The 16,416-nt window shown below is 50.3% G+C and overlaps 1 protein-coding gene across 11 annotated transcripts in view; it reads left to right on the top strand.

The window, feature by feature from the left end:
• EP400 (E1A binding protein p400) overlaps positions 1-10,966 on the top strand; it is a 109,773-nt gene extending 98,807 nt beyond the window's left edge. For 10 of the 11 annotated variants that reach the window (XM_047762184.1, XM_047762182.1, XM_047762183.1 and 7 more), the window contains 6 exons: positions 821-1,039; positions 2,749-2,944; positions 3,311-3,435; positions 4,737-4,883; positions 7,127-7,204; positions 8,074-10,966. In XM_047762184.1, coding sequence (XP_047618140.1) covers positions 821-1,039; positions 2,749-2,944; positions 3,311-3,435; positions 4,737-4,883; positions 7,127-7,204; positions 8,074-8,346 — 1,038 coding nt within the window. In that variant the 3' untranslated portion in view covers positions 8,347-10,966. The remainder of the gene's footprint in view (positions 1-820; positions 1,040-2,748; positions 2,945-3,310; positions 3,436-4,736; positions 4,884-7,126; positions 7,205-8,073) is intronic. The other variant, XM_047762190.1, reaches the window with a different exon arrangement.
• Positions 10,967-16,416: the final 5,450 nt, after the last annotated feature.

Genomic DNA, 16,416 nt, shown 5'->3' with positions numbered 1-16,416 from the left:
TGCCGCCTGGGACCACCTGGCTCTGCACCGTGTCCATCGCTGCCAAAAACTCTGAGGACAGTGCTAAATTAGTCGCCGAGCCCAGCAGGGGCGAGCTGTCAGGGCTGGTCTGTGCCGCCCCCTCCCCTTTGCTCTCCCTTCTCACCTTCCTGCCCCCCTCCCATGCCCTCAGATGCCCCATCACCCTTTTTCAGCTGCTCACAGCCCTTCGTACCAGTCATTTGCCTGCTTCTGTTACTCCCCTCCCTTCTCTCTTCTAGACTAGCTGCAGAGTCCTTTTCTTTTTCAGCATCTTGAAAGAGATCTGATAGTCATGAATCACTCAGTATAAATTTTCTTGTAACTTATCCCCTAAAATATTTTTTGAACTATCTTGGTGTTTTGACTTCTTTTAAAGACATGGGATTTACTTATTAATTACACTGTCATTTGGACATTTGGAATACAAAATTTAGATCTAATGCTTATAACAAATTTTAAAATTTTAAGAGGGACCACAGTTTTAGGACTTTAAAATTTTTTGACGGTACTGCGGCTTTAAATTGACTTGTTTGTGAGTGATAAGCACCTAGAAATTTTGCTGTGGATTTGCTAATCTGTCAGAATCACTGTTGCTAGTTTTCATCAGTGATATGCTAATTTTTGTTAAAGGAACATTTTTCAAATGTTGGAGAGGCCCGGAGGATGGTTTGCATACTTCATTTAAGCAACTGTTTACTTTGCTATTTAATGGATAGTAGAATAGTAACTTAAAACCAAGATATATACAAAATGAAATACAGTTAATGCTGATGAAAAGATTACTTTATCTGGGTTTTAGGAACACCTGATCAAAATGCAGAAGCAGAAACTGCAGCTGCCCCAGCAGGCGCCCCCACCACAGGCCCCACCGGGGCCCCCGCAGCCAACGGCACAAGTGCAGGTGCAGCCCCCGCAGCCCACGCAGCAGCAGAGCCCCCAGCTCACCACGGTCACGGCCCCGAGGCCCGGCGCCCTGCTCACGGGCACCACCGTGGCCAACCTCCAGGTGGCCCGGCTCGTAAGTTCCGGTTGATACGCTTGTTTTTCCAGAGCAGCGTCTTCTTACGTTTGAACTGAACTGTTGTTGCTTGCTCAGGCCCACGTAGGTATAATGGCGGAGTTTCAGGTAGAGACATGCCCTTTCCCCCAAGAACTGGAGTTCTCCCTGAGAGGATGAGACACACCCCTGGGACCCATGCACAGTCACACTTTCCAGAACTTCAGTGCACAGAGCTCACGGTGGCCTGAGGGGTTGAGGGGGCGGGGAAGGAGCGAGATCGTGAGTGAGGAGAGCAGAGTTTATGTGGGGATGAGGGTGGCGGGGCGACATGGCATGTGGCAGGTGTCCCCGTGTGGCTGGGGCCGAGGTGCGGGCGTGAGGCCTATTGGGTAGGAGCCGAGGGTGGGGTGGGGGGAGGCCTCTAAGGAGGGATCAACTTCAGGCGGAGAGTAGTGTCTGGGAAGAGTGGTTACATGCGCCACGTGTCCATGGGTGCCGGCCAGAAGCTGTCACATCAGCAAGCCCGTGCCAGCACAGGCAGCTCCCTTTCTGGCATAGGTGACAGCTAGCGTTAGGAGCCCTGCTCTGGGCCAGGTGCTGCCTTAGGCTCTGCCTGTCACCGGGTTGGTGCTGAGGCAGAAGTGGGTATTGTAATGTTGACTCCATTGTGCAGGTGCAGAAACTGAGGCACACGGCCTTCAGTAACTTACACAGCTTGTCACCTCCAGCACAACTGTGTTCTGGGGGCTCCGGAGCCCAGGCTCTGCCTCCCGTGTGTTTTACTCCCCTTTCCGTCTATCAGACAGGGGCCAGACGTGGATAAAACTGTGAAAGCCAGCTCGGTGTTGCCTGTGTCCACCACACATGCCAGTTCACGTGAGCAGAGTGTTAACCACACGTGACAGCCAGGTCCTGGCTCAGGAAGTTGGTTCCTCGGGTGGGACTTGCAGGCAGGAACCAGCTCCCCTTGGTGGAGGGCATTCTATCAACTGAGCAATAAAGCACCTAAAGCAATAATAGAGCAAGTGCAGAATGATACACGTATAAGCTTGTGTCAGGAATGGCAGTGGAATCCTAAATCTCCATTACGAGGAAGTTTACTAAATGATTGTGCAGCATCCCCACAGTGGAATAGTGAGAGACTTTGGAAAATGATTGCTACAAAAAGATGAGAACCAGATTATAAAATATCTAGTCATCCATTTCGCACACTTTCATGGCAGGCCACACAGATAGGAACAAGGTGTGGCGGGCTGAATGTCACTTCCAGGATCATGTGTGTGCACTTTTAGGGTTATGGCTGATTTTTACCTCTTTGCATTTTCTTAGGTAGAGTTTTTATGTGTATAAAAATCGGTCTTTTTTCATTTTCTTTTTGAAAAACACAAGAGGGCTTGGTAGCATGATCATTAAGTAGCAAGAGGTAGAGACACTAGGTGGACTTAGTGGGGCTTGTGCCAGGATCTTCAGTTGTTGCTGGAAGAGGGGGAGCCATGGCCACACAGGGTCCACGTCCGAGCATCAGTGTGGCCAAGGCGTGTAGGTCTTGCCGAGCCGGTTCCCTGCATCTGTCGGTACCGGTCAGGAAGCGTAGGCTGCTCACGATGAGCTGACCGCCACCTTGCACCCTTGTGAAGATCTCACCGCTTGACCTCTAGTGGGGAAATATTTGCAGACACGTGGAATCCTGAATGTCTCTGGACTCTCCCATTTTTTCCATTGTCTAGACCCGGGTTCCCACTTCACAGCTGCAGGCGCAAGGGCAGATGCAGGCCCAGGCACCCCAGCCAGCCCAGGTGGCATTGGCGAAGCCGCCAGTGGTGTCCGTGCCCGCAGCCGTGGTCTCCTCACCAGGCGTCACGACCCTGCCCATGAACGTCGCGGGGATCAGTGTGGCCATCGGGCAGCCACAGAAAACTGCAGGTGCTTGTCTTACTCAGCCCCTCACCCTCCGCTGCTGCCCTGCTTACTGCCTTGAGTGGTGCTGACCAGCCTTTCCTAGTAGACGTGGCCACCAGCCATTTCGAGTGTGTCCTGGGATATTTTAGCGGAAGGGTCCCTCGGTTGAACATTAACATTCTCAACTTCCCAGACCCTTGTCTGAGTGTCATTGTGAACCCAGAAGCATTTTAAGTAGCTAGTGGGTATGAGGAACGGCTTTATTTGTCTCAGCATGGTTTCCATGTGGAGTTTTCGCTATAGAAATCAGTGAAGCTAAACTCCCCGAGAGCCCCGAGACCTCCTCCCTCCTTAGCGCTCATGACTAAATGACCTGATCGGTATTTGCAGGACAGACCGTCGTGGCCCAGCCTGTGCACGTCCAGCAGCTTCTGAAGCTCAAGCAGCAGGCCGTCCAGCAGCAGAAAGCTATCCAGCCCCAAGCTGCCCCGGGCCCAGCTGCTGTCCAGCAGAAGGTACTGGCCTCTCGGTCATCCCCTCTTGACGTGAGTCAGGCCCTGCTGCCCGGCATGGGATGCACAGCAGTGGGAGGGTCCTAAGGAGGCCCTGCTTTGCTGCCTGGCCTCCACGCACAGGAGACCCCGTGGTCACAGGCTTGGGCTGGCAATGCAGGCAGTGGGATTGCAGGACTGGGAAGGGGCCAGAAAGATGCGGGGAAGCAGGCATAGCTTTCCGTACAAGTAGTAGGCGTGTCCGGGGCAGGGGTGTGTGGGTGTGTGTGGGGGGGTGTCTGTGTGGGTGTGTGTGTGCGCGCACTCAGGATGGAGGGAGGGAGGGGAGAGCGAAGGAGAAGGGTGCTGTGAGAGGAGTGTTGTCAGTAGCCTCCTGACTCAGAAGTTTGGGTGGCAGTTCTGAGCTGATTCACGACCTAAAGCCCAGCCCTTCTCAGAGGCCGGGGTCGGGACTGTGCTGTCAGCCCTGCATTGGCCAACAGGAGCATGGTGTGAGGTGCTCTGTTTCCCAGGGCTCCGCCTCATTTGCTTCCTGCTGGCATAAAGCCTGACGTGCACATGGCGTTGGTTCTTGAACAGCTGCTGTTTTCTGAAGTGGAGCAGGCCCACACCTCCCTGTGTGCCGAGGGCTCTGCAGTATCTGGGCAGAGAAGTGCAGTGGCTTCTTGGGGTGGGGGTGCATGGGCAAGGGGGTGTTGTGACAGGACAGAGCCGGGACTGAACGATCACGGAGGCTCAGCCATCATCTGAAAGAGGGAAATAAATAGACAGGCTTTAGCCAAAGTGCTGGTCTGTATGTTCCTGTAATTTGAAAGAAAACTTCTGAGATGTTAAAAAATTTGTGTATGTGGCCATGGCTTTGTAAACCAAATATGTGGACCACACGTAATGCAGGGCCTTCTGAATGGTATTCAAAATCTCCTGGCAGGGAAAACTGAAAACTAAGTGTGCAAATATTGTGCATATAGGTTTGTTATTTTCTGTGCTAAATATTTTGGGGTATATCCCAAATCCTTAAAGTTAGATTCGAGAAATTGTGTGTGTTTTCTATATTGTCAAGTTCATTCACTTCCATGCCAAGCAAACTTGGCACCAGGTGCTACAGAGGGTATAAAGGTGAGGCCCAGCTTGGGAGAGCAGGCTGTGACACATGGCAGCCATCTACCCACCCCACCCCCTGGGGGGGTGTGGCGAGGGGCAGCAGTGAGAACTGGCTGGAGCAAGGGTGTCCTGTGGCAGGTCTGGGGCCATGCAGCCCATAGAGGAGGCCCCTCAGCTCTGACCGCAGTGCTCTCTCTCCTCAGATCACTGCACAGCAGATCGCTGCTCAGGGCCAAGCACAGAAGGTCACCTATGCCACCCAGCCAGCCCTTAAAACCCAGTTTCTCACTACGCCCATCTCCCAGGCCCAGAAGCTGGCCGGGACCCAGCAGGTGCAGACCCAGATCCAGGTGAGCAGGAGGGAGTGCGGGTTGGTTGATTTACAGTGTTCTGTCAGTTTCTGCTGTACAACAAAGCTCATCCACTGAATTTTTATTTTGGCGATGATCAATGTTTTATTCTTAGACGTTCTGCTTTTGTCTGAGATCTTGGTCCCACACGTGTTTTGCGGCTGCACAGAGCAGCGCACTGCTTTGTGTATGTCTGGTAATTCCTCTATTTGACGTCAGGGTGCATGTGACTTGTTTCTGCTGACCTTGCTTCAGGAAGCATGGGGGCTTGCTTTATAGGAACTCTCTTCTTGTGAGCCCATTTCCTTAAAGCTCTGTGGAAAGCCTTTGCAGTCTGGGTTGAAGGTGGGTTCTTGCTTCTGCTGAGTTTCCGGGGGTCCACTAGAACCCCATCAGCTTGTGCTAGAGGCTTTAGTGTCTCTCAGGTAACCTGTGTCTCCCCCCTCCCCTGTCCAGCACTGAGACCTAAGGCAGGTGACTTCCTCACAGACCCTTTGAGGGACAGAATCATAGCTGGGGGGATGGGAACAGCGTGCAGCCTCCCATTAACTCCTCCGGAGAGTGGGTTTAGACTCCGTCTCTTGTCTGCCACAGTCCAGAGCCGAGGAGGTGAAACCCAGCACGAGGCTTCTTGTCCAGCACATGGTCTTGGGCACAAGCTGCTCTAGCACCTTCCCACGGCTTGAGGTCCCCGACTTGGCTTAGGTCTTGCAACCAGGAGCTCTGTACTTTCTGCAAATTGATAGGTGCATTTAAGGCACCACCTGAGTTTTGTCCAGGCATCTCTGCCTTTCCAGTGCAGAGCCGGCCGAGGTTGTGGCCTGGGTGCTACAGTAGCTGACCGGCCCTGTTTCCCAGCTGAGGGAACTCAGTTCGGTCAAGGGGTTCTCTTACCTTAGTGAATTCTTTTTACGGTTTCTTAAATTACACTAAACTAAATTACACTGAATGCCTTCTTTTTTTTTGGGGGGGGGGGGTTTGTCTTTTTGCTATTTCTTGGGCTGCTCCCGCAGCATATGGAGGTTCCCAGGCTAGGGGTCGAAGCGGAGCTGTACCCGCCAGCCTATGCCAGAGCCACAGCAACACGGGATCCGAGCCATGTACCCACTGAGCAAGGGCAGGGATCGAACCCGCAACCTCATGGTTCCTAGTCGGATTCGTTAACCACTGCGCCACAACGGGAACTCCACTGAATGCCTGCTGATTAATTTTCACTTCCATAATTAGAACGCATTTACATTTTCTCCAGAATTATCTGGGGCAAAACTTTTCATCCCTATTCCACCAGTTAGAGACCCGAGGGGGGTTTTCATGGCCCCCACAGCTGCCACCTGGGAGCCCCTTCTGCTTCTGTGAGCCAGTGTTGCCCCCCACCCCCCAGCCCTGAGTAGACACAAGTGGCCTGAATAGTCTTACTACATCAAGACAGCAAGATAAAAAGTGACCATAGAGTGGAAAGTTTTGTTTTATAAACAGGAAGATCTCAATCATGATGAGGAAAACTGTAGAAAAATGATAAAATAACCACTTTAAAATTCTGGCACATCTCTGGACTAGGGCTGAGCTTTGGTGTTGGTCTGAGTCACTTCCCAGGCGGGACACTCCCTGGGACGTCTCCTAGTCTTAAAGATGGACTGCTAAAATACTTCGTTCCGTTTTCAATGTAATTCTCTCATGTAAACTTGGAGCAGTTTTTAGTAAAAGAAAAATATGACTATCTGAAATACGAGACTAAAAATAAACTTCAGGTGACACATGAGTTCAGACGAGGAAGGCAGTCATTACTCAGTGTGAAGGTGGAGCCGTGGTCTCTCCAGCTTCCAGGTGAGCAGACTTTTAGAATTAACTGCTCTTTTGTGTCATCTTACTGCTGGGGTTTTTTTTGCATTAACTGAGAAGGAGGGAGTTGCCATTGTGGCACAGTGGAAACAAGCCTGACCAGTATCCGTGAGGATGTGGGTTCAATCCCTGGCCTCGCCCAGTAGGTGGGGGATCTGGCGTTGCTGTGAGCTGTGGTGTAGGTCACAGGTGCCACTTAGATTACAACTTGCTGTGGCTGTGGTGTAGGCTGGCAGCTGCAGCTCCGATTCGACCTCTAACCTAGGAACTTCCATATGCTGCAGGTGTGGCCCTAAAAAGCAAAAAAAAAAAAGCCAAAAAAACTGAGGAGAGAAAGGGAGAGAAATCTCTTTGTGCACACACACTCTTGACATCTCCGTTTGGCCTTTTCTGTTTTGTCAAAGGTTGCAAAACTCCCTCAGGTTGTCCAGCAGCAGACGCCTGTGGCCAGCATCCAGCAGGTTGCTTCTGCGTCACAACAGGTAGGAGGGACCTGGAGACACGGGCAGAATTCTCGGTTTTCATCCCGAGGAAATAAAATTTTAATTATTAGAGAACCACTTTTGCGTTTCATAATATGGAAAAAAATTAACTTTGGGGAAAACACATGCTATCCTTAGAGTAGAAGGAAAAAACAAACAAATGTGCTCAGACTCAGTGTCATATGTCCTGAGGGTGCTCATTTCTAGGCTCCCTCTTTCACCAGTAGCCACAGTGGTGACCTGCCAGCTGAAGCCGCCATGCCTTAGCCTTAGGGAAACGAAGAAAGAAAATGGAACCTCCTCATAGCAACCTTGGGTCCTAGAGATAGAGGATTCCTGGGGACTCCCCTTTCCTAACAGAGTCTGACTTTCAGGTTGTTAATGGTTTATTAACTGCTACAAACTGTGGCTGTGCAAAAGCGGTGCTTTGAAATAATTTTATTTTGTTCAAAATCACACTGGCCTGTGGATTTCAAGGAACCAAATAGTGCCAGGAGTTCCCATGTAGCTCAGCCAGTTGCCACTGCTGTGGCACAGGTTTGATCCCTGGCCTGGGAACTTCCACATGCTGTGGGTGTGGCCTAAAAAAGGCGGAAACCAAATTGTATCAGAAGCGGAGCACCAGCATCCAGCCTGGACCTGTGCATTTTCCCAGGGGGCAGCCACTTTTAGCCCAAAGCCCCAGTGGCTCAGTTTCCTACTTTTGTTTGGTTAGAAAGCAGAGGTCATGTTTTGATATGTCAGGTGGTTTTTACATTTCACACAAGCATTTGTGCTTGTTAAACCACCCTCCCCACCCCCAAGAATGTTGGATGTGTCATGTCCCTTCATCCGTATCTTCTAGGCGGTGTGTTTCTGTTTCGTTTCAGGCTTCCCCACAGACTGTGACCCTCACCCAGGCGACAGCAGCAGGGCAGCAGGTCCAGATGATCCCTGCGGTGACGGCGACTGCGCAAGTGGTCCAGCAGAAGCTCATGCAGCAGCAAGTTGTGACCACAGCGGCGGCCCAGCTGCAGACCCCCGGCGTTCCCAACCCGGCACAGGCGCCAGCCAGCGCCGACAGCCCCAACCAGCAGCCCAAGCTCCAGATGAGAGTCCCTGCCGTCAGGTTAAAGACGCCCACCAAGCCTCCGTGCCCCTAGCCCCAGGGGCCAGCCGCGCACTCCACCATCCTGCCGAGACGGGGTGGATTTTATTTATTGAACCTTGGGGCGCTGTCACGTGGGACGTGCAGCACCTGGAGCAGCTGTCTCAGCGAGCGCCCCTTCTCTGTGTTACATGACCAATTGAAAAAGTGACATTGGCTGTTTTTCCTAGATTGTTTTACCTTTTAGTTTCTCCTCCGGAGCAGTAGTGCTGGATGTGAAAGCCACATAGAGTTTCTCTGTCCGTGTACAGTGTTTTGCACATCACAAGTAGCCGTTTGGAATGTGCAGTGAGTCATAAAATAGACTTAATGAAGCTACAACCTGGTCTTTGACAGCATCTGCCTCTGCTTGGTTCTTTCTACCTAACTGAGAACGCACCATGGTCCTTCGAGAGGAGAGCGAGACTAAGGTAGATCATCTCAGATCAGAGAAAATGGGTGTGGTTTCTTCCCTCCCTCATAAAATGTGACTTGTGTGGGCTTTGAAAGGAAGTATTTGGTACTGGCACGCGTCAAAGCACGTTCAGGACGTGTTCCTAGCCTCTGTGGGAGGGAAGTGATCCGTGATTGAATTCTCATTCCAAAGAGCAGTTTGTGTGGCTTCTCCCAGAGTGACCTGTTCCCATGTGGATGGAACCTTTGGGGCTGGCCCCCCGACCCCCGCGTCCATGGCATTTTCCCAAGTTTGGGATAAACTTGGGTTTGGACTTAGTGTACTGAAGCAGCTCCAGCGAACCTTGTGAGGCTCCCATCTGGGGACGGTTCGGGGCCCAGCATGCGGCGTGAGTGTTGTGACGTTGCAGCTGGCACTGCTGAGAGCGCAGCTGGGCGAGACACTCACCCCTTGGCTCTCAGGCCCAGCCAAGGAGTGACCTGCAGAGAGGAGAAGCCTCCCTGCACAGGCGTGTCTCTGTGAACCCACAAGTATTACACAGAAATGGGTATGGGCAACTCCTTACATTAGACTTGTCACGTCAGATTTCTGTGCCAGGACCTCGTCTGCGAGCAGGTGGCCCGCTCTGTTCTGCATAAAGCAGAGAGCCGTCTGAGTGGTCTGGGGTGGGCAGGCACGATGGCTGCTTAGGTGGAGGTTTTCACCCAGGCCAAAGGTGCATGTCCGCTCGGGCTCTGTGTCTCTTGTACAGTTTTGGTCCCAGAAAGCAGGTTGTGTTAGGTCTGTGTACTAAGGGTCAGTGCCAGCATACTGGGAGATTTTTAATTTCAGTTTAAAATATTCGTCAATCTGTTTCCTCCCCCATTATATCACTTTATATGACACAAAGGAAAGTGTTCTATCCCGAGGCTTTTGGTTTCCCATCTGTATATGTGCCCAGTAGATGGGTGATCCGTACCTTAGTGGAGCCAACTGGGCGGCTCGTTTTTGAGTTCTTGATAAGAAGTTTGGAAAAAACTAAAACTCCAGCATTAAAAGTGGAAGAGATTTAACATTTGGTTAAAGGAACATATCAAAATGATACTGTGCTTCCTAACTTGTTCATTCCAGTTTGGCACATGTGGTAATGAGCAGGAAGGCTCATCTGGAGAGGAAAGAGCATTCCTACTCTTTTTTTTTTATTATTATTATTTTAAATCCTCCAATGTACAGAACTAAAAAAAAAAAAAGCTTCCTTTTCAGCTTATTAGTTCCCAGGCCAAGGATCAAATCCATGCCACAGCAGCCACCCAAGCCACTACGTTGACCATGCCGGATCCTTAACCTGCTGTCCCAGAAGGGAAGTCCAATGGTTTCTTTTTAGATGATAGTGAAATGGTGAGTGTTTAGAATATCCTGGACAGAAGCCCTCTGTTAATCTAGAACACGAGAAGAGAATTCAGAAACATCTCTCAGAAGCTTTCTGAGAGAACAGAACTGGGGTTCTCAATATCTGCAGTGGGGACCTCCTGCCCTAATTTATGCTGTGAGTGAAAGAAGGGTGTTTTCTTCAGCGATTTCCTATCGCAAAATGTGGAAGAGAAAACAGCTTTATCACTCGGTTGAGTAACATCTAGATGTCACCACTGACTGACTGCCCCATCTTCACTAGTGTCATTTAAATCAACTCCTCTTCCAGTGTATTGTTTTCTTGGCCTTCTCTTTTAAAGGAGCATATTTAAGAATTAAGTGTGAGTTTAGGAAGCTGTCTAGGCTTTCTCAGATTGTCAGCGGTAGTTGAATCCCATGTTACCTTGTAGAACAGGGTCCCTCTCAGTGCTGTGGTCTTGTAGTATCGTATTGCAGGCAATCTTCAGAACGGGACAGCAGCCAAAACACTGTCAAACTGGAATTGGCCACGGTGGAAAGCAGTTACCCAGTTTGTCTTTAATTCAGAGACACTTGCTCTAGTGAGGCCGGGCGGTTTTGTCGGATCCCGTGGAGGCAGGAGGCTGGTGAGCAAAGCGTGCCCCTTCCGTCACAGGCTTCCGGGGGCAGAGGTTTCTCTTTGTGTCTTCATGACTTTTTGTTGCCTGTTGTAACCAGATAGCTGTTGGATCTTAAAATACAGACTGAAATTGTAAATACTTTGTAAACAGAATCATTTGTACTTAAACAGTAGGGTTTTAAAGAGCACGGCTATCCCACCAAACAAAAGGTGTAATAAATTGACCTTTTTATATGCCTTTTTGTTTTGTCTTTCAAGTTAGATACTAGTTGTATTTATTTCATTTGTGTGAAGAAAAAGCAAAACAAAAACAGAAACCAAGTAGTATTGGAAGCTAAGGTTTTCCTCTCCTAGACCCTCCCCCACAGGTAGAAGGGACTAGAAAGAATGGAGGTTTTTGGTGAAATCACCATTTATCTCTGCAGAGAGCAGTCCACCTGGCCGCTGTGTTCCAGGGGCACATGAGGAGGGAAGACCTGGTTCCAATTTTCTTTTTTAGGGCCGCACCTGCGGCATATGGAGGTTCCCAGGCTAGGGGTTGAATCAGAGCTGTAGCTGCTGCCTACACCACAGCCACGCCAGATCCGAGCCGCGTCTATGGCCTGCACCACAGCTCACGGCAACGCCAGATCCTTAACCCACTGAGCGAGGCCTGGGATCAAACTCGAGTCCTCATGGATACTAGTCGGGTTTGCTAACCGCTGAGCCACGACGGGAACTCCAAATACCTACTTTTGATAAAAAGTGAACACCTGCTACAAAGTTCAGAGCCCCAAGGAATCCATGGTCTGTTTTGGTGTCTTCTAGCGCAGAAATGGAGGCACACGGATCACACAGGCCTTTGGGCTCCCATTTCATGTCCCTCCACTCAGAGCCACATGCTTAGGCTCTTGTCTGTGTCACCTGCATTCGGAGACCTGGCTGGGGGGACATTTTAGGGAACATCACTCAGGACCCTTTACCTGCCCGGCCATGTGACCAGGTCCAGTGACTTCATCCCTCAGTGCTGTTTCCTCTTTGTACCCTCTCTCCCAGGGAGGCTTTGACATTCAGAACGCACTCGGCCTCTGGCAACTGCACTCCGTCATTGATTCTTTTATCATAATTGTTCTGTGAGGAAGATGGTATGTTTTCAGAGCCATCATTCCATTACTGACCCTACGGTCACATCAATCTCAATTGTAGCTGTGGCAGCAGACCCTGAGGGGGCTTATCTGGCCACAAGGATGTATTTCTGTGTGCATTCTAGTCCGGGCAGGGGTCACTTAGGTGAAGTAATTCTGTTGTCTGGCCACAATAGTGAGCACTTCCGAACTCATGAGTCCACTGGCCACCACCTCCAGTGCGTAGGGGCACCTCAATTAAGATGAGGAGTGCCTGTTGGGGCTCAGCAGGTTAAGAACCCGACTGGTATCCATGAGGATGTGGGTTCAATAAGGATCAGGCCTTGCCACAAGCTGCAGCACAGGTCACAGATGCAGCTTGGATCTGGCATGGCTGTGGTGTCGGCCTACAGCTGCAGCTGATTGAACCCCTAGCCTGAGGACTTCTCTGTGCTGCAGGTAATGAACCTGACTACTAACCGTGAGGATGTGGTTTTGATCCCAGGCCTCGCTCAGTAGGTTAGGGATCCAGTGTTGCCATGAGCTGTGGTGTAGGTCGAAGACGCAGCTTGGATCCTGTGTTGCTGTGGCTGTGGCATAGGCTGGCAGCTCCAACTCCGATTCAACCCCTAGGCTGGGGAACTGCCATATGCCCCATGTGCAGCCCTATAAATCAAAAAAAGAGAAAGAATAAAATAAAGGACATTCAGATGAACATAAAAGACACCCTGGAGGCTCACCCACAGGCCCCCTGACCGCGACCAACTTTAGAGGTCTCAGGTCTCTCTAGCTGCCAGCACCCTCTCCACCTTCCAGACTGGGAGCTGTGATTCAGAAGTCCTGGGGAGAAAACGGGAACTCCTCTGCCATAGGTTCTGGGCAACAGTTCTTCCCTGCTCTGCCCTCAGCCAGCATCATCCACATTCTCCAAAGGTCCTGTTTTTCTGCACAAATGACTGTAGTGGAAGAGACTGGTGCTGTTGACAAAGTTGAGCTGTGTGATTGGGAAGGGAGAGGTCTCTAGGGTGTATGAGTGAGCAGGAGGGTGCAGAATCCTTCCCGAGGTATGCCACCAGAGCAGAAATGCTTGCAGACCTGAATGGGCACAGAATATCCCAGAAACATGTCAACAGTGGCTGTCTCTGGGAGAGTGTTGTTTACTCTGCTGTTTGGCACACCCTTTTAATTGTTTGAACAGTTTGCTGTGTGCCTGAATTATTTTTTTAAGTAAGTCTCTGAAAATAGCCTGTTCTTCACAGGCTCCTCCCACCTGGCGGCCTTTATTGTTCATGGGAGCAGCTTCCGGCTGCCTTGCCTCATCTGTAGCCACCTGGACTCACTAGCTCCCAGCTACCCTTCTGCTCCCAGGATGGCCCTTAGCGTTTCCCTGACTTTCAGTGCTCTGTTCTCTTCTGTTGTAAAGTATTTCTTCTTTTCAGACCACCCCACATAGTAGGGTGTGCTCGTTCATTCACTCATATTCTTCATAATGTTCTTGTTCTCCAGTATTACCTTGTACAAGCAGTATTTATCTTTTTTTCCCCAGATGCACTGTGGTTCTGTTTTATCTCTGTTCAGTGAGTATTTATTGAAGCATACTACATGCCAGATTTATCACTAGTGGCGGGAATTTTGTTAAAAAGCAACACCTGGCTCTTCAAGACAGACAAAGCTAATGAGATGGATAAATAATTGATTTATTCAGCTGATGTCTATTGATGCATCCTATGTGGCAGTTCATTATCTAGGCCTTGGAGCTATGAACAAAATAGAAAAGGTTACGTTCTAGTAGCCCAGACTGATGGTAAAATAATTCAGAACAGTGTTAAGTACCACTGTTGCTTGCAAAGTCAGCGCAAGCAATCTGGATTTCATCCTAAGCGGATGGGAAAGGTTGAGGCTTGGAGGACAACCCAATTTACTTTTTTTGTCTTTTTGCTATTTCTTTGGGCCGCTCCCATGGCATATGGAGGTTCCCAGGCTAGGGGTCTAATTGGAGCTGTAGTCACCGGCCTACGCCAGAGCCACAGCAACGCGGGATCCGAGCCGCGTCTGCAACCTACACCACAGCTCACGGCACCGCCGGATCGTTAATCCACTGAGCAAGGGCAGGGACCGAACCCGCAACCTCGTGGTTCCTAGTCGGATTTGTTAACCACTGTGCCACGACGGGAACTCCCTTTTTTTCTTTTTATGGCCACACCTGCAGCATATGGAAGTTTCCTGGCCAGGTATCGAATCCAAGCTGCAGCTGCCAGCCTATGGCAAAGCTTGCAGCAATGCCAGATTATTTACCCACTGAGCAAAGACAGGGATTGAACCTGCATCCTCCTAGACACTATGTTTACTATGTTGGGTTCTTAACCTGCTGAGACACAGGGGGAACACCAACAACTTGATTTACAATTTTGAAAGCTCATCCGGCCTGTAGTGGAGATGTAATGAATAGTGAATCAGGGGCAGACATTGTGGATCTTCAAATATCAGCCTATTAGGCTTTATCTGACTCACCCAAGTTAAAGTAGGCACTCAGCTGCCACTTCCTTTTCTCAGCTCCTTGGCCCTATTTTCTTCTTTGTATGTATTTATTTAGGCTGCACAAGTTCCTCAGGCCAGGGATGGAATGGCAGCCACAACTGCACAATGCTGGACCCTTAACCCACTGAGCCACAGCGGGAACTCTTATGGCTTCTAATCAGGCAATTTATTTACTAAGTATGCTCCCTCCCCCTAGATACTAGGTTCTATCAGGGCAGGGAGCAAGTGATTAACTGTGTGCTGGATGGGTGAGTGGGTGAGTGGACATACGAAGAACCGACCAACGTAGGCACCGAAGGGTGAAGGGAAGACTGTCTGCAAAACATCGTGAATGCGCGGGAGGAGGCCGGAGGAGGGCGCAGGCCCTGACCGAGGACCCGCGCGCTCGGATCCTATGCCTTCTTTTGGTTCCTCCACCCACGCGCCATCTGCCTGCCCAGATGGACTCTCGTCGCGCCTGCGCACTGAGGCCAAGCCGGCTGGTCGGCTTTGTCAGGTCGGGTGAGCAGGGGCGCCTTCTCAGCAGCCGGAGCTCTCGTCTCGCTCTGCTCCGGAGCTCCGCTCGGCTTCGCCCGGCAGCCGCAGTGATTGCAGCGTAACCGCGCCAGGATGGGGACGGCCGTGTGAGGCGGTCCCGCTCCCTCTCAACCCCTCCCCCTCCCCCACCGGGACCTCGCCTACCCCGGTGACCTTTGCCCTGGTGACGCTTCCACCCCGGTGACCCCCGGTACCCTCGCCCCAGTGACTCTCGCGCCCAGATCCGATGACCCTCGCATGTGACGCCAGCCCCGCCAGCGCTGGGAGACCGCTGTCCGCGGTGCTGACGCCGTCCACGCCGCCGGTCGGGTGGGGCCGCTGGGAGGGGTGTCCTCGCTTCCACACCCCAGAGAGGCAGAGTGAAGGCCGAGGCTGCAGCGTCTCTCCTCGGCCGACCCCGACGGGGGCATCTGTCGGGAGAGACACCTCCTCACCCTCTACCACTCGGAGACCTTTCCAAAGCGTGCACTTTACCAGACATTGAATGATCCTGCCCAAAAGTGGAGTGAAGATTCCGTCCTCAGAGAAAATTGGTTTAGCTACACTTAGCTTGTAGAAGCACTGCTGCTTTTGAGTCTTAGCTTATGAGCAAAGCTGCAGGTCGGTTGACTGGTTTCCAGTATGTCAAATTGGATTAGCAATTTCCCTGCTTTATGGGGTCTGAGAATGACAGTGCATGTGCTGTCTCAGCATCTGCAAAACTTGAGAATGTAAAAGATCTCTGTTCATATAATTTGTTTCCAGTTTCTGGTGTTGGATGTTAAAATCTTACTAGGTGCTTTGTTTATTGAGGTGGATGCTCAACACTTACAAAATGACACAAAGGTATCGCATTTCTGTAACCCCTTGACAAGCTAATAGGTTGTTAGTTTATTTTTAAAAGTCTCTGCTTAATGTTCACATCAAAGTAATAGACAAATAGAAATTTCTCCTTTAAAGATCTGTAGCAGGGAGTTGCCATTGCGGCTCAGCAGGTAAAGACCCCAACTAGTATCCATGAGGACATGGGTTCAATCCCTGGCCCCACTCAGTGGGTTAAGGACTGGGCATTGCTGTGTCTGTGGTGTAGGCCTGCAGATGCAACTGATTCAACCCCTAGCCTGGGAACCTCCATATGCCACAGGTACAACTCTAAAAAGAAAAAAAAAAAAAAAAAGATATGTAGCAGACAGGAAGAAAAATAGGTTTACTAAGAATATGATACAGAGTACTTCTGTACTTCTGGGTCTGTTGATACAAAACTAAAGTGCTGATTCACAGTAATAAAATTAAATGATCATCATAACAGTTTTCATCTTAGATGATAAAATGGTAAGGTTTTAATATTTTTAAGTTGAGGGTAATGGAATGAGGGGTCCTGAGAGAGGTGTTGGGAGGATCACCCCATTGCTGGGTGATATTTACATATTTTGGAAGCATTAAAAGAATATGATTTTCAGGAATGACCCTGGGAACTATGAGGCACTACACATTTTGACTAGGAGAACAAGATATTCTAAATGATTC

This window comes from Phacochoerus africanus, chromosome 15 (genome assembly GCF_016906955.1).
Source record: "Phacochoerus africanus isolate WHEZ1 chromosome 15, ROS_Pafr_v1, whole genome shotgun sequence".
In the NCBI taxonomy this organism is placed as follows: domain Eukaryota; kingdom Metazoa; phylum Chordata; class Mammalia; order Artiodactyla; family Suidae; genus Phacochoerus; species Phacochoerus africanus.
This window is presented reverse-complemented; position numbering and strand designations above follow the sequence as displayed.